The sequence below is a fragment of the Bacillus rossius genome, chromosome 3 (assembly GCF_032445375.1).
Source record: "Bacillus rossius redtenbacheri isolate Brsri chromosome 3, Brsri_v3, whole genome shotgun sequence".
Classification (NCBI taxonomy): Eukaryota; Metazoa; Arthropoda; class Insecta; order Phasmatodea; family Bacillidae; genus Bacillus; species Bacillus rossius.
The window spans coordinates 74,927,813-74,946,517 of NC_086332.1; the positions used below are offsets into that span (position 1 = coordinate 74,927,813).

Here is an 18,705-nt window from a genome sequence, read left to right on the forward strand (position 1 = left end):
TTCTGGTGTTGGACAAACGGAACCAACGGTGAAACTAAACAAGTATTATGAACAACACAACAACGACAGCATGGACAAAAAATGTTCAACATATATATAAATATCATATAGCACAATAATTCTGTTGAAGGAACTTAGTCATGGAAAAAATAATATATCAACACAAACACAGTGGGCTAACAACGACGAGACGGATTAAATGCAGTTAGACAACAAACCTAGAAAACGCTCTAACATATATAAACATAAACCCATGGTTTTCCAATGTCCAAAATCAGTCTGTTTGTGCCTGATGATGGGAACAGATATCAGTTCCTGAAATGTCGCAACTGTTCTCATTGGAAATCATCTGTGTTCGTCAGTGCTATCTATTGTCATTGTGTTGTCCATAGTAATTGTTTATCTTCATCACTGTGTTTATATTTTTGCTGCATTTTCCAGGTTTTTTGTCTGCCTGTATTTAATCTGTTATGTCATTAGCCCACTGTGTTCGTCTGTGTTGTAACATTATTTTTTCCATGACTAAGTTCCTTCAACGGAATTCTTGTGCTGTATGATATTTATATGTTGAACACTTTTTGTCTGTGCTGTAATTGTCGTGTTGTCAATAATACTTGTTTAGTTTCACCATTGGTTCCGTTTGTCCAACACCAGCTAATTCAGTCTTGTTTTCTGTGAATTTTTTATCTTCATATTTTTATTTATTTTTGATTTTCAGAATTTTTCCATTACAAACCTTGCAAAACTGCAATGTCACCAAAACATTCACCAGTATCGTCATCTGAGTTTTTGATTTATGCTGGTAAAGTTAGTTTGAATTTTATGGTTTGATTACTATAAGTACTGGGTAGTTTAGTGTGATTGAATTCTTTATAGACTGAATTGACACTGGTTTAGTGAATGGATTTTAAAATAACTGTTGTAAGTTCTTAATGTATGTTAATGTCACTTTTGTTACTGAATGGTTTAAATAATTATTTAGTTAATTTTGTTCGTGTAAATATTTGAATATGTAATAAATTTATTTGAATTTTTTTTTTTTGGATAAGATAAAAAAAAATTAGAATATGATACATCATTTGTTCAGTGTTTTTCATATGTCATATCCTTACTTAACGTTACAAATTTAGTTTTTGATGTGATAAAACAGTCGCTCTTATAAAAATGAAAGAGATAAAACTTGAGTGCTTTATAATGGTTGGATTTAATATACTGAAAGTTTACCCAAAGAGAGTTTTGAGATTATTACTGTTTCTTTGGCTTGTCATGTGATTATTTTTTCAAGGCTATGGATTGGTTTGGATTTTAATAACTTTATATCTAATTTTTTTTTTTTTGTTGCAACAACCAGTATAGTTTTATAGGAGGAAACTTCACATGTCAAGGATTAGCATGGTCAAAGGCACATTCAGAGAAGTGTTGTGTGGGCGTGGTTGCAGGACCTGTTTGAGGGCCGCGGGAGGGCATGCTCCGGCAGCCTGGATTGCCTCGAAGCCAAGGTGGGGCAGTTGGGGCCTCGGCTGCCCGAGGCCACGGTGCGAGTGTGGGCTGCAGAGATGCTGGTGGCCATCGAGACTCTTCACCGCTGGGGCATCATCTGCAGGTAGCGTCGCTTGGTCGTGTGCACAGCAAGGCTGTAGGAAAGTCACAAAGTCCCGCTGCTGGAAGTCACAAAACTTTAACTTCCGACAGCTGTTTGCTAACTTGCATTTGATTTTTTCCTTTTGTCACTTCGGTTTCTCAAGTTTCGCTTAGCTTACTATCATTAAACTCAACACTTTCCTGCAAATAGTAGATCTTTTTTGGTGTAATCTAATTCTTTTTTTTATATATAGAAAAATTAACTTATGGAAAAAAAAAATTGTAAGCAAAATTATTAGTAAGTCCTAAGTAGTCCTGTAGTTAGTTTACCAGATATTTGTCAACATCCTGTAATGTGAACACCTGACCAGCCTCTGGAAAAATGAGGACCTATGACTTAGGGCAAACTGTTTTAGAAGAAATGGAACTCAGGATACTTTTGAGCATTCTGATTTTGCCAGCTTAGCTTGCCAACTTTGGTTGTCATCACCTAACACATTTGTTTTAGTTTTACCATTGTTTGTCCTAACTTTGTTGGTCCTAAAGTCATCTGTCTTAAAATCAGTTGTAACATTTTTATTTATGCAGACAATAATTTGTCCTAATTGCGGGACAAATGGTAAAAATGAACTATTAAGACAAAACAATTTTAGGAAAACCAATATTTGTTTGCACTCTTTGAGTATGTCAAGTTCCTATGATACATGAAAAATTTGTCTCTTCACACAAAAGCATACAGATGAAATATTTGCTCCTGATGAATGCAGGATTTCACCTGGTTTTTTTTTGGAATCTATTGATAAGGGTTGGAAAATTTAGCATCTATTTATTTTTTTCCCCAAAATTAGCATTTATTATTTTATAAATTAGCATCTCTTATTGTAAAATTAGCTTTTTTAATACAACATTTAGAATCCTGTATTTTTTTTAACCTAATATTTACACACACACACACACCTACAAATAAACCTCTGTTTCAGTTTTGTACAAAAAAATGTCATACCTTTGTAGATAAAAACCACGAACAAAATTTTAATTCTTATTTTATTTCAAAAGTTAGTAGTGAAATATGCTAGCAAACATTAAGTTCCAGGATTTATCCATAGAATAATAATAAAAAAATTGGATTGATTAGGTGGGGCTTATATTTTGTAAGTTATTTCTGATACACGTAACTTGGGTGCATCACAGCTACATGGCAAATCACAAATCATGCTGGTCATAAAAACTAATGTGGAGAACAATTATTAGAAAATAACCACATGGTTCAAGTAAGTGTAACATTTGGGGGAGAGCCAAGCACCTGTATTCTCCATCAAAGCTAATTTCAATAGAGTTCAAGCAAGCCTTTTGTTTTCATCTTATATGCCAACTGTACATTTTTCGTCTTGTGAGATAAGAAAATCTGCACAAAAATGGTGGAAGTGTTGTGTTTGTGCATTAGCTGAAGTTCCGATGTGTCTTACATGACAGATATAAATTAAAATAATTTAATATCACATGCACATGTGTCTCCGACAAACGGCAAAGTTCGAACATAGGTGAGTCAGGTCACTGAAAGTCTACAAGACAGGGTTGTTTCTTTCTAAATGTGAAAAGATTAATATTGTACAACAATTTTGAAAACTGTCAAAAAAAATATAGCAGTTATGTGGCATTTTATAAACAATATTTTTACAAATGAATAGTATTTGAAACTAATTCAGCTGAGAAAAAAAAAGCATATATTAGAAAATTAGTTAAAATAGCTTTATGTTGGAAATTGATAAAAAAAAAAAAAAAATAGCATCTATAGCAAAATGATAATTTTTCCTGCCTCTATCTATTTCTGTTATAAGTATAAATGATACTTAAAATTACAATATATTACTCACATGATAGGCCACTGTAGTTGTGTGATCAGATCACTCATCTTCCATGTTTGAATTTCGGGTGGGATCAACCTGGTCATACATGGAAACATGGAGGATATTGCAGGCAGCTGTGGGTTTTCTTGGGTTACTCCTGTTTTCCCTACTCATTCATTCTATCGCTTCTCCGTTCTCATCTAATCACCTGACATCATTGTTATAAAAAAAACCATGTCATAAAGATGTTAACCCATAATTCAAGGTAAGATTATATGTTAAATTGTGATAAAGCCAAAATAACACCGTAAAGCATGTCATTACAACATGTAACACCGAAATGCAAGTTAATACACCAGTACCTGGATGACCTAGCTTTGCTCGGTATTTTTTTATTTTGTGTTTTTTAGAAATTATATTTAAATACGAATTAAATACTGATGAAATATGAATAATATTTTTTGATCTTACTGACATAATAATAATAATAATAAAATATTAACTGGTTATTTAAATAAAAAATCATGAGTGCAAATAGTTTAATATTTTATTAGAAACAAATACTTAATTTTTTACAGTTTATCAATCAACTACTCAAGTATATATATATTTTTGTCATCACTGTTTTAATTTTGAAATCGGGTCTTAATCTAATACTTCCTTCCGTACTACATATATTGCAAGTATGTCGAGGATTTTCATTTGGAAGATGGACTTTTAACGTAGTTGGTCGCTTAACTCTAGAAAATGCCACATATAACATGCCATGCATGAAGACCCGTTTTTTTTAAAGATCTTTTTGGCATTTTTAAGTGAACACCTGAGTTAAAAAGACACAAATAATACAAGTAAACAATTGATTTTCTTGGTCTAACCTCATACCAAACACTCATTGGCTTTGTGTTGCTTAACAACGCCATCTACTGGAGTAGCTTTAGTGTTGTGTCATTAAAGCAGTTAGTTGCTCCCAATAAAAAAAAATTGGTATTATTACTCACCAATAGATGTCAGGAAGAGTCATTTATGTTTAAGTTGATTATCGATAAAGTTGATTATTGAAAACACGGATAAAACTACATTTTCTAAAAATGAATCCTAGCTAGATCGATTTATCGCCCCCGAAACCCCCTGCATACTAAATTTCATGAAAATCGTTGGAGCCGTTTCCGAGATTCATATATATATATATATATATATATATATATATATATATATATATATATATATATATATATATATAAATTGTTCGTTTAAATATATAAGATTTAGCAATGAAATGTAACTAAAAACATGAGATCAATTGGCAGTTTGAAAGCACTTAAATCAAATTTAAAAAATTTTATTTTTTACTATGGTTAATTCATTGAATTTAATTTATTTAGAATTGAGTTTTTACCATAATGTATGAACTAAATGGATTGTAAAAACTATTATTATATTATTTGATTTTGCATCGCTTTTTAGTAACACTTTTTACATTAATGATGACTAATTTTTCAAACACACATAATTTGCAGATGAAGTCTTCTGAGTAATTATGATCCAGACTATTACTGCTTATTACTAATGATTAAACTGTATAACTGCATAATGTCACAGTCAAAATTTAACTTTTTTTGGTGAAGTAAGTATTAAGAAATATATAAGTTTCATATTTTTACTGAATAGTACACTTTTTATGAATAGAAGACAATGTATAAAAATAAAAACAATAACACCAAAATTGCTTGTTTTAAGAATATAATTGACATAAAAATAAAACAAAAATATTTTTCCCTACCCATTAATAATTAATTAACTCATTCATTTATTCATCATATAGTGTTTGCACCCTTATTTTTAATTGCCCTGTGTATTTTATTTTACCTTTGTATACTGTGTTCAAGATAAGGTGAGTCCTCATGCCTTGACAGGTGCTTCGACAAACATTCAAGACTTAAAAAGCTGAATGTTGTGCCATAATAGACAAAACTGACACATATTCAAATAGCACTAGACTGGCTCTGTAAGAACACTCTTCTGTGAGGAGTCTCTGACCGGCAGGGACCTGAACCCGGACAACGTGCTGTTGGGGGACGGGGGCCACGTGTTCCTCACGTACCAGTGCCAGTGGGCGTCGGTGGACTGCGTGCTGAGTCGGGAGGCGGTGGAGAGCCTGTACGCCGCGCCGGAGGTCCGGAGCATCTTCCCGCTGACGCCCGCCGTCGACTGGTGGAGCTACGGGGCGTTGCTGTTCGAGCTGCTCACCGGCAAGGTGGACCACTGGGCAGCATTCCAGTCGCTTTTACCATGTCATGTCTTCAAAAAATAATTTACAGAATGCGAGTGTGAATTCCACCAACAGACTTTGGCTGCACGTTCGTACGACAAAATAAGTAGAAAGATCTCTGTACGCCTTATGGTCTAAAGTGCTCCCCAAGGTTGGTATACTTCTTTAAAGTTGAGGCTGAACAACATGTTGTAAACAATTGAGAAAGTATTTAAGACGTAACACGCAAGCATCTGGATTATTATTAATTGATTTAAGGTCTTCAACTGTGGTTGTAGTAAAATGATTCTATTGAAATAATTGAGGCAAACAGCTTTTTCCCCCCCCCATTTATTTTTGTGACTTGTTAGTACCTTTAGTTGTTTAATGAAATATTTTTTCTACAGCCGCAAAATTCACGGTGGTGGTAGAACTTCATTCAGTTAAACCATTCAGTTAAACATAATCCAGATGCTCAGTGATACATCTTAAATACTTTTTCTATTATTTAAAATAAAAATGTTGTTCAGCCTCAACTTCAAATACATGTACCAGCTTTGGGAAGCACTTTAGACCATAAGTTGTATAGAGGTTTTCAACTTATTTTTAACATGATGAACCTGCAGCTAAAGTTTTTCAGTCAAATTAAGACTTAATCTGTATACAGAAAAGTATTTGCATTTCACTGCAGAGCAGTTTGTACATACGCTGAAATCTCATTACAACATATAAAAAATATCACAGTTTTGTAATGAAAGTACTGTATGTTGAACTGTTATTAAATTTAAAACATCTTGTAGGGAGCTGAAAATCAAATTTTTAAAGTGAGAAAATCTTAAAAGTTAGTTTTTTTAAGTTATACTTCTTTAGGCATTATGGAGAGAAAAAAGAAGGCAGTGAAATTTTACGATGCGTGCACACCATGCAACTAAATTTTTGCAGCATAAAAATGGCTACATACAAATAAAAATTATATATATATATACATACACTATAAATACTTTTAAATCTTATACTCTATTGATTAATATTGAATACTGATCCATATCATTGTGAATATTAGTGATATAAATTGTGTTTATAAACTTTTTCAAGTGTATTTATATAAGTTAGGTTATGTTCCCACAAGTAGAACAATGTCAGGTCACTAGGTAAGCTAGGGGGTGGCTGTGGAAGGATTAGTAGTTTACTGGCCATTTTTATGGTTATGTTACCGTATATATAATTTATTTGCATTATAAATTATTACATTATTATTTAATAAATAATTAGGGATGGGCCGGTCGAATCCAGGATTCGTCGAATCCCTCGAATCATTCGAATCTGCGAGGATTCAAGTAACCTATTGGCGAAAACCACACACATTAGTAAACATTCAGCCAAGAACAAGAGAAATATGTCCGTAGATATAACCGTATTTAATTTACCTGAATATAATGCGATGATTTTTATCAAAATATCCAAAACTGAAAGTGGGGATCGCAGTATAACCGCAAACCTACATCTTTGCCGCTCAAAGAATGTTTTGAAATGACGCGGCGCGGCAAGACAACTGTGTCAAGGTCAGGGCCGGCGCCAGCAATGCGGGAAAAACGTGAAGTATGTGTTTTAAGGGATGATAGTCACACATTTTATAATCAAACCGTGCATCAAAAACACATTTCGTTCAAATTAAAACAGAAAAAACAGAACTTGGACGAAAGACGAAATTAACGTATAATTATCTTCGTAGTACATACTAGCGAAAAAATAGGTAGTTTACTCAGTACTTGATAGAGCGCGCGGGGCATTCAATAGATGCAACGACATAATTCAACACGTTTGAAAATATCTTTAAAATAATTTCCACAATAAATAGTAAGTGGTAGTATTCAAACTAAAAATAAATTTCAACTTGTAAAATACATAAAACGTTTGATATGGGAAAATAACTTTTTGACATCCTGGAGAAAAATAGCGTATATCTTTGTTGTGGCCGGGGGTTGTTCGGATGGCTTTAAAGTGATAGTTAGTGGGCACCACCACGTGGACCCGGTGAGACTCCTAACTCGGGGCGTGAGGTCGCCCATGTGGGGCGTGATTTTACCCCCTTGAAAACACCTAGCACTAATTTCTGCCCGCTCTCAGCGTCGGGCACGCTATTCTCTACGCAGTGGGCTCTTAGGCGTCCCACACGCCGTCACACTTCACGTGGTCATACAGATTTAAAATAATAAAATAATACGTTAGATTTACACACCTGCTTTATTCAACGAACTCAAGTCATACACGTACACGATTAAAACTGTATAAAACGCCCGCGGCACGAATCGGTTTAGGTGTAATGACCCGCCACGTGGTCACATCCCGAATTACGTATTACATAGAAAAAAGACAGGTACTGGTCGTAAGATAATTATTTAAACAGTCCCCCGACCGAGAGGAGCACAGAGGACTAAAAGCAAACGATTTGGAAAAGATTAAAGTTAAACAGAATTACTTAGCGGTGAAAACAAGCGGTGAGGTCCCCGGAGTGCTGAAGCGTCTGCTCTCGGTCGTTGATGGCGGAAGACTGGGGTGAGCTCATGGCTCGGCTAGACTAACATGGCGTCCTCCCGCCGAAACAATTGCCGTTAAAGATATTTGTGAATTCGTGCCACGGGAAACTAAAGTAACATGACAAGGATGATTTAAAATTTACGTGACATTTTCTGAATAATGAAAAAGAATACTACAAATTACAATTATTAAGAATTACATTTAAATATTGTCTGGCTTCGGCTTTCCTCGAGAATGTCCGGAAACGCTATTATATTTTAATACATTATTGTAATTAAAAGTACATAAAAACCCTCCCGGCCGATTTGCCGTCACGTTGCACTTGGGAAACATTAAAACAAATTGCACAATTACATTTAATTATGTTTTAGGGGTGCGGCGCACTAACTCGACAGCGCCCTCTTGCCGGGCGAACAACACACGCACGCACACGTACGCACGGGTAGGCGGGAGGTTTGAATGGAGGGTGGGTGGTGTTTGGGCGGTTGCATATCGGACTTAACAGGGGCCGCAGGCCCGGACAATGTCATCTTAATGAGAAAAATGGCAGGACTGAAACTTTTTCCCGTGTTTGTGATATGATCTGTGGTTGTGACTGTTAATTGTAGCGATTTGGGGTTATGTTACGAGGGGAAAAAACGTAAATAGCGGAATTGATCGTTACATATTTTACCTGTAGTAGGCCTACTAAGTGTACATCAGGCATGTTCCATTATTATGGTTTTTAAAATAGGCTTCTGTGCTCATTGAATGTAACTATCTTAAGTACCTGACGTTCATATTACTTAAATTAACTCATGGATAGTGTTAAAGTAGGTTTTTTTAATTTTTTTTTTAGGTCATATTAACTAGCATCGCATGCCCATATTTCATCAAGTAAGTTCTTTGTATTTGTTTTATGCCTTTTTTAATGGAATAATCTCAGTGTTTTAGGTTCATTTGTACTAGAAAACAACAATTTGAATGAAAAACTTTTTTTTAATATTTTTTTAATTTTTTTTTTTTTTTTCATGGATTCGGATTCAATATTCAACAAATCCTTAAATGATTTGACTAAGTATTCGGATTCGGCCAAAAATAGGATTCGACCCATCCCTTAAAATTAATTAGAATACACATTCAGCATATTTATTGATTTCCATTACTAATTTAAATTCATCTCGATTATTTTATTAAATTAAATAATAAATTTTATACACATGTTTATATTAATATTGAATACTGAGTATTTATTAAAAACTTTTAGTTTGATTGAATTTATATTTTTCCAACCTTTTTTATAATATCACTCCAATCTTTTTATTATTGTATTTCTATTAATTATGTGCATGTAATATTAAATTTAGTTTTTTATTATGCCAAGTAAGTATAACTTCTAAAGTGCTTACATAAGTACATGCCCATTTTTTTTAATAATAGAACTCAACCAGTGGCGGATCCAGGATTTTGGGTTGGGAGGGGCTTGACCCAGCTGAGGCTAGGCTTTATCAAGGAAAAAACTGAAACAATAGTGGACCCAGATGCTTTTGGAGGGGGCTTGAGCCCCTTAGCCCCCCCCCCCCCCCCCCCCCCCTCTGGATCCGCTACTGAACTCAACTGCATGCTGTGCATAAAATAACCTGAGTTCATCATAAACATCTCATTTTGCTATAAAAAAAATGTATAGTAACTTGTATTTTTAAGTTATTAGTTATTAAGTAAAATAATTTAGTCGTGGTCTTGCAAGAATTTCATCAGAGGAATAAGTATTATTTGATAATAAGAATTAAATTCAAACACATTTTGTTAGTTTGTTTTGAAATTAAATTTTTTAGTCCTATGTATTTATAATTGAATTAATTGCTGGACATTTGCAGAAGTGTATGTGTCACAAAAATATTACAAAAATGGCATTGCTTTCTTTGGAAAAAAAAAATGTAGCTCTAAACTTTTACTGCACAGCTTAGCTCAGATGTAAATATTTACCATGAAATTTATTTACAAATATTTTGTCATGTTTGTCAAAAATTCAATGTAAATGTGTTACCTATAATTTTTCCATGGTATTTTAGAATGTCCCAAAAAGAATAACTTGGTTTATGGGGACTATGTATGGCCTTGTGGTGATGAAGTTAAAACTTTTTTCAAAGCAATACTGTATTTTAACCTACGTAAACTTATGTACACAATTACAAAGGGAGCACATCAAACAATATAAATTACAATGGTATGAAAACATTCATAAGCACGATTAAAAACTCAATATTTTAAACACACAACTAGTAATAACTGTCTTTAAAAATGGTAGTGGTAAAAATTGTGTGGTATATTGAAAACACACTGACTATTTTTAACATTTTAACTTGAAAATAAACATTTCTTTAGGCAGTATTTTTTTTCCATGACATGTACCACTACCAGGAAAAAAACAAACATCTATGAAAATGTACTACAACAGAAAACCCAGGCACTCTTTTCTCATGAACATTAAAAAAAGTGAAGGCGATAATTCAATTCAATGGTGTATAAATAAATTATTAATCACCATCAATATACAACGTGACACATTAAAAGCTTATTTGCTTTTTTTTATAATGAAACTGACGTTTGACTCAAATACAAAACAAACAAATGTAAATAATAAATTTTCCGGATGCGAGGGGAATTCGTGGTAAATGGTTTGTAATATTGGTATATTTTATGTGGTTCTAGTTAAAAGCCCAGCAGGTGAAAAGTTGGGGAATAAAATGTAAATACAAGCCCATTTCGTTGTTTTTTTATTATTATTATTTATTTTTTTTAAGGAAAATGGATTTGAGTTTGCATTATTTGGAGGTATTTAATGATTTGGTATATTTTTGTAGTCTTAGTAAGAAGATTCCACTCTACTTATTCAATATTGGCAAACACAATTGATTTCCCAACCAACAGTATTAAATAATCAGGAGTAGCCCCAAACTTGACTTTTTTTTTTCTTCCAGTCTCTGTACTACTGCCACCCGGGGGGCATACACAACCACACCATCCTGAACGTCCCAGATTGGGTGTCGGATGAAGCCAGGCATTTGCTCACAGAGGTAAGTTTACAGGCCGAATGTGCTGCCTTCAGTCACCTGTGAAGTGTTAAGAAAGAAAGGTGGCTGGAGAGGTTTCTGTTTCAAGTGAAATGCAAATGTTACTGGGATGATAGTGAATAATTTTGAGAAAGTATTTCCATAAAGATAAAAGCAAAACAAATATTTGTTTCAGCGAAATCTTTTACTATCTCATCTGGACATTGTGTGTGCCTGTCTATGATACCCATTTGTCAATATTCAAGTAATTGACCATCGAATTACATTATTTTGTAGCAGTTTGAGTTTAAAATACTCTTAATATGAAAGAAGAAAAAAAATTTCTAACAGAAACAACTTGCAGTCATTAATGGGCTGCTGCACTTTATATGTGGCAACCATGTGGCAGTGTTGACGTATCTCCCTTACTCTCAGCGTTGTAAATGTCCTGTGAGCTGGAACCCACACAATTAACGTGTCCATCTTGACGGGGGTTTATGTCACAACTGTGCCAAATCATTATGATTATTACATGAGATTTCCATACTTTCAACTGAACGTTCCATGACAAAACTGCAGCCATCATTGGTGTTTATAAGTGCACCTTTTATATTCCTCCAACCCTGCACAAGTTTGCCAGTAGCAGTGAGTGCTAGTTTTTATAGAAGGAAGGGAACTGAAAAAGAGTATCTTGCCGCCTCTTCTCTCTCTGCACCAAAGCGATGTGTAAAAAAATTAAATTAAATAGATGAAAGGGAACAAAGCTATAAAAAAATAGCTGTCTTCTCCTTGGTCTTTTTGTTAGGTAACGTGGGAATTGGACGGGTGTAAATATGTACGTATGTGGAAAGAGGGAAGTAAGAGAAGTGGGCCACCCTTAGTAAACAAGGAAGAACCAAGGGTCAGCACCAGTGCTGTACTTCTACACGCCAATAAGTTTTGTCACAGAACACAAAGACATCACTAGTGAATACAAATATATAGTTCTACCCTTATTCAGGGGTGACAATTTCAGTGAAATCCTGTGAAACTGTAACTGTCATGAACAATAATTCACTCAAATTTTTAATGTATGTTTTTTTATACTTGCTTTTTTGTTACAGACATTAAAAAGTGACTTTTTACTGTGTATCCCATCTGTTTTACATTTTAGTTGCATCTTGTTTCTTGTATTGCAGGCAATGTTCCCACATGCACCAGCTGTTTGTATGGTACGACCACTACCCTGCATCAAGTATGGGTAGTGTTTCATCACTTGCCTCTGGGTTTGATTCCCGGCAGGTATTAAAATGGATTATTGAAAGTAAAAATTGTGGTGGGTTTTCTCTAGTTGCACCCATCATCTCCAGCCAGCCATCCATCATTGGTGCATTCTCATTTCGTCGCCCCTCTTTGTCTTAGTGACATTGTTGTAGCCAGTATGTTAACTATAATTTCTAATTCTTTAATTAATTAACTCATTCCTGCTGTATGCATGTGGAGCAAGGTTGAAGCATGAAATAGATTGCCATTGAACTGTCTGTATACTTCCAGTTGCTGAGGTTCGATCCTGGCGAAAGGCTTGGCTCGGGCATGAACGGCACCCAGGAGCTGAAGTCTCACCCTTTCTTCTCGAACGTCAACTGGGACAGCATCCTGGACGTTGGGACCGCCTGCTCGTGATCGCATCCGGAACCGCGTAGTCGTGTCCTGAGATGTGTTGGTCAGACAGTGAGGTGGCCTGCTGAGCTATGTCCTTCGAGAGATGGCGTCGGAGGCATGAGCCCCACTCGCAGTTGGATGTCCGTCGTGTTCTTGGCAGCTGTGACGATGACGTATCTGAAGCCTAGTTTGGAAAATACTTGGTGTACTGCTTCTAGCAAGTACACCCATTACTAGGGCCACGATTTTTTCGCACAAGCGAAATAACGCGAAATAAAACGATATTGAGAGTTAACACCACCGAAACGCGAAAAATAGAATACGTACCATATAAACACGAAATGCATTACAATAACATCGTTAGATGCCAAATTTTTGTTTACGACGTTTCTTGGATCAATTATCTTTGTAGGCGTTTCAAACACACTTCTCCAATATACAAATATAACAGAAGATTTTAATATTTCATAGTTTTTTCACGGATAATAATCTTCCTAGTTTTAGGTTATATCAAACATTGAAAATATTTGGTTATATACGCACGTTAGAAAAACAGTGCCGCCATTATGCGAAGATTGTGAACAGACACCTTTAGCCAACACGCAAAGCGCAAATACAATTGTATTGAGCGTAATAATTTTCCGCGTGCGTTTCATAACGTAATTTAAAAGCTGGGAAAAAATTTGTCGTTTTTTGACTAAGTAAATGTACTGCAGCACCCGAAGCTTTAAAATCTTTATGACGTGCAGCGCATCGCCAGTGTAAAGAGAAAAAAAAAAAATTAATGTTTCGTGTATTGGCACGATTGCATTAAACATAATTTTTGTAAAAAAAAAAAGTGGTTTACAACGTCCGTGACTATACTTTTGCCGTGCTGAAATTTAGATTTAGAGTTATATTTTCATTACATTTTACAACATTTTACGTTCGTTAAGTTTTCGTGGATTTTTTTCTCTGTGTTCCTGTTTTAGGAAGATGTAGAAACATCGTGTAACAAACAAAAAAAAATGCCTAAAAATAAACCAACAGTGGCTGCACGTGCAGCAGAATTTTCAAAAGAAGGGTTTTATGTGAGTGACGGTAAAATACTGATGTGTAAATTTTGCGACTGTCGTTTAGAGTTTGAAAGGAAAGATACACTAAACAAACACACTCAGTCCGAGAGACACAAAAATGGGAAGCAAAGGCAACAAACTTCAAAACGGCAGCTTTCAATTTATGAGGCAGAGCCAGTGCTAAAACGAGCCAAGCAACAAAAAGATGAATTTGTACTGGAAACAGTTGAAGCATTTATTGCTGCTGGAATTCCTGTTGAGAAACTGGACAGCTGCAAACTTAGGGAATGGCTAGCAAAACATGTCGGTGGTGCTGGTGATATACCTAGTGCAGACTGGGTAAGAAAAAAATATATTCCTCTTTTAAGGGAAAAGAAAGAGGCAGAGATCAGAGAAAAAGTGGCAGACCAGAAAGTTGTAATTATGGCAGATGAAACCACAGATAAAGCAAATAACTGTGTGTTCAATATTCTTTTCCAGATATTGCAACCAGGGGCAGAACATAGCATTTTACTTGGAGCATCATGTGTACTTGAAGCTGCAAATGCTGTCAGCTGCTCGAAAGCTGTGATTGACATATGCACCAAGTATGAAATCAAAGAAGAAAACATAGTTGCATATGTAACTGACGGTGCTAGATATATGACCAGATCTGCAAGCACTTTGAAAGGTATATTTGGTGAACATGTGTACCACGTGCAGTGCTGGGCACATAAAATCAATCTGGTAGGGCAGATCTGGCAGAACAGTTTGGAGGATTTAAACCTGTTTGTGATCAAGGTAAAAAATGCTTTTTTGAACACACGAAAGAGACGGCATGCTTACCTCAACTTTTTGAGGGACAAGAATGGAGAAGATAATGCGAAGATGTTTCCACTGCCCATTGTGACACGATGGAACACGTGGTTTCATGCTGTTTTCTACCTGGCTGACCACCTGCATAACATTGTTAGCTTCTTCGAACAACTGAGTGAAGAAAATAATGCTGGTGTGAAATTCATAAAGGGACTGCAAGAAACTGAGATACAAGCCCTGGAAGCTCAGTGTGTGTTTGTCACTGAAAATTGTGCCTGCTTTGTTGACACAATAAACTTCTTGGAGGGATCCTCCTACCCAACTGCCCACCTCCTCTATTCAAAGCTTCAGAAGCTTCAAATTTCATTGGAAGTTCTAACAAAAGGAATTTTTCCAGAGAGTGTTGAAAAGTTACTGAGCAAAATGAAAAGTGTTCAGTCTGCAGCCTTGAAAGAACTGTTCAAACAGACATCACAGCTTAGCTTACTAAAGCTACATGATTTGGTCTCAAGTGATCCTTCTCATGCACTTTTTCGTGATATTTATGCCCTGCTCAACCCCAAAAATATTGGGAATGTGAGTATAGAAGGCAAAAACTTCTCCAAAATGGTTGATTCTCTACCGTTCCTACAAAATGTGCCAAGAACTGCAGTGGCAGCAGGTTATATGTCCCTTCAAAAGCTTGTAAACATTGAACTACAAAAACCACACACAGACAATGTAGACATAGTGAACCTCATGTGTCAACTAAAATGTGACTTTCCTGAATTTGCTGCAGCTGCACTAAAATTAATGTGGATACCAACATCAAATGTTGACACTGAAAGGTCATTTTCTAAATATTCTGTAATTGTCAGTGACCGGAGAAGATCTCTTTTGCCTGAGAATGCAGAACTTTTAACTATGGTCGCTTTCTCATGATTTGTGAATAATGATAACCAATATAAAATACTGCCACCTATATATAAATGTGCCTTTACCAAATATGAGAAGAACAATGTCAAAATTATGTCCTAAGTTATGTTTATCGTGTTTTTATACTTGCTTTTATACACAATCTACACCGTTAGTATTTATTTACTTTGAACAATGTTTTAATTAACTTTAAGCAAAAATTGTAAATATTAAAATAAGGGATTATAATTACATTTAATATCACTGTCCTTAAATCTTCGAAATAAATCATAAAGACAATACAAAAGAAATTTGAATTTTTATGACGATAAAGACGAAATCTCAAAATCTTTAGGACGAAATTTCCCAAAAAATAAAACCGTAAAATCTTGGCTCTACCCATTACTCACAAGCACTATACCTGAGTTGTGGTACAGATGTATGATAATCTTTTGCCAGTGGGGTTGTTCTGGCCAACTGCCTACACCAAAGCTTGTGTGCTTGCATATTTATACAGAGTTTATTTATTACCAAACAAAACTTTTTTATTGAAGGAATGTTCATGCTCTTTGCATTATAAAGTAAGCCATGTACTTTTTATTGTTTCTGTGGGATGAATTTCATTTAGTTGGAAGATGTGTGTTTAATTTATAAATTCAGTTGATCCTTAGTTACCTGTTGTTATGGAGAAATTTTTAGTGTTACAAATAACTCTGAAACCAGTTTGTAAGATTCTGCATTGGAAACTAGAGTGCTAGCTAGCGTTTGCCAGTGCATAGCCCATACTTCCCTCATTCCTTTGTGTACTTCTGTTTGCTAGTGACAATAAATGAGTTTGTAAATGTGATTAATGGTTTGATTCCATATTTGATAATTTCATGTTAGCTTAAAGAGTGATAGTCTATAGATTTCCCATTCCTTACCCTTCATCCCTTCATGGTGCCAAGTAATTGACATCAAGCTGTGGGCCTGCACATGAAGTGCCAATAATAAATTTTTAAAAAAATGTACATTTGGAATGGTTTCATCATGGATGAAACAGGAGATTTTGGCATGACGTCCACCATCAAGAATTATTTGTGGCAAATGCCCAACAACTTCAATGCTTGACAAAATGGTGGGCTGCTGTATGAATAGCTACGTATATATATCTGCCAATATTACCTATTATTTTATTAATGTTGTCTCAAAAAAATTGTATTATTCTACAATTTTACAAATACATTTAACAGTAGGCATTCCAAAAAAAATTTTTATAGTATATTCACAGCAGGTAGTGTAAAGAAAAAATATATCACTTTTTTTTTTTTTTTTTTTTTTTTTTAAAAGGAAACTACCCAGTTTTATCACATAATCGTCGCACCCATATTTTAGGGCGTCAAAATGTAGATAAAAAAAATTCTTGTGTAAACATCGCATGATGTTTTTGGTCCCGCTATTAGATTCCGAGTGCTTAGTGTAGGTATCTTTTCCGTATAAAACTATGTATTTTAAAGTATAAATCTAATATTTATTCAGACATTACTGCTTACTTAATTAATTGACGGAAATACGAAGTTGTTTGATATGTAAATTTTCTTTGAAAGACGTTTTTAAACATTATAAACTTCATCTGTTCGTCTGCATCACCGCGGTGTACCACTTATAAAAATGTAGCCAGTGCTAGTTGGCATCATTCATGTTGGTTATGTTACTTCCTGTATAGAGCGCGCACACGTAGTAGAATATATATATCTCGCCGATTCTTGCAACGCGCACACTCTGTCGAGTGCCGAGTTAACTACATTTAATAGCCCGTACTCTTTTGTGGTGTGTACTACGACGATAGTTACGCGTTAATTCACGTCACAGATTCAAGTGGCTCGCATTCAGGTCACAGATTTCTATTTAAAGTTGAAGAAAGATTTTTGTTGCATTACTATAATTAATATAAATTGTTTGGCGTGCTCTTGTATACTCAACTTTTTTTTTAAAATAAACGTACTCTCCATGAACGGGTTTTGTTTTTATGAATAAAATACCTAACAAAAAATTTTTTTCCGCATAAACGTCGCACCCCTACTTTTCAAACTTGATTTTAGTATAAAATGTGCGACGATAATGCGATAAAACATGGTAGCTAAACAAAGATTTTGTATTATAGTGTAGAAGTGAACAAATAGGTAATAATGTAACTTGTAATCAATTGATATCCGAACTCTTAAGATGAGATGATGATGTACAGATAGTGTCAATCAGAGATCTGCAGATTGGAACTGGCAGAGTCCGTACTGTAAGTTGTGAGTATTTATTTTGTCTTTTATGATATATAAAATAAAATCTTATTCAGAACCCAGTGAAAATAGTAAAATAAAGGTGTGATATCATATGTGAAACAAAAAAAAAATGGGAGGCTGTTTATTTTATTATTCATGGATACATTTGACCATCACTAAATTGTACTTTAACAAGAAAAACCATATTCAATTTATTTATTGTTTAGTTTTGGTATGGTGGTGAAGGTGATTTGTGAAGCTGGAGTGTATAGTTCAAACACCGCAATCTGAAAAAAAGTGATCATTATAAGTAACTGAATCATATTAAAAAAATATCTTTAATAAACTCATATAAATACCAGCACTTCAATTTCCAGGAGTATTAGTCACTGGCACTTTTAAGAAATGTATGGAGGAAGGTAGAGTTAGTAGTGCACCGAATAATTTGGTGTAATAATCTACAAATATCAGGTATTCTACCACTGTCTTAAATGGCAACTTAAAATTAGCAAAATACAGTAGAACCTCATCTTTTACGTATCCGGGATTTATGATTTCCCAAAATTATAATAATTTTTTTACTTGCACCCTCATTGTCCCTATAGGCCTATAGTATCAAAGCATTGCTTTCTCTCTTTATGTGAAAGCATTTCTCTCAGTTTACATTACAACAGCATTGCATTTAATAGCAAACCATCAGAAAAGTTCAGACTGAACAATAAAAGTTGAAAGCGAATAGTGTGAAGTTTAATTATTATACATTACTGTGCGAGTGTGTGGTCACTGCAACTTTGTTTGCCATTATAAAAAACTTACTTT

At 34.6% G+C, this 18,705-nt stretch overlaps 2 protein-coding genes across 2 annotated transcripts in view; one reads left to right on the forward strand and one right to left on the reverse strand.

The window, feature by feature from the left end:
• The window catches only part of LOC134530907 (ribosomal protein S6 kinase delta-1), a 63,753-nt gene extending 47,275 nt beyond the window's left edge, over window positions 1-16,478 (forward strand). The window contains exons 11-14 of the mRNA XM_063366210.1: window positions 1,440-1,603; window positions 5,472-5,682; window positions 11,175-11,270; window positions 12,780-16,478. Of these exons, the coding sequence (XP_063222280.1) occupies window positions 1,440-1,603; window positions 5,472-5,682; window positions 11,175-11,270; window positions 12,780-12,908 (600 nt within the window). The 3' untranslated portion in view covers window positions 12,909-16,478. The remainder of the gene's footprint in view (window positions 1-1,439; window positions 1,604-5,471; window positions 5,683-11,174; window positions 11,271-12,779) is intronic.
• Window positions 16,479-18,011: 1,533 nt separating this feature from the next.
• LOC134530909 (beta-galactosidase-1-like protein 2) overlaps window positions 18,012-18,705 on the reverse strand; it is a 32,669-nt gene continuing 31,975 nt past the window's right edge. The window contains exon 12 of the mRNA XM_063366211.1: window positions 18,012-18,173. Coding sequence (XP_063222281.1) covers window positions 18,099-18,173 — 75 coding nt within the window. The 3' untranslated portion in view covers window positions 18,012-18,098. The remainder of the gene's footprint in view (window positions 18,174-18,705) is intronic.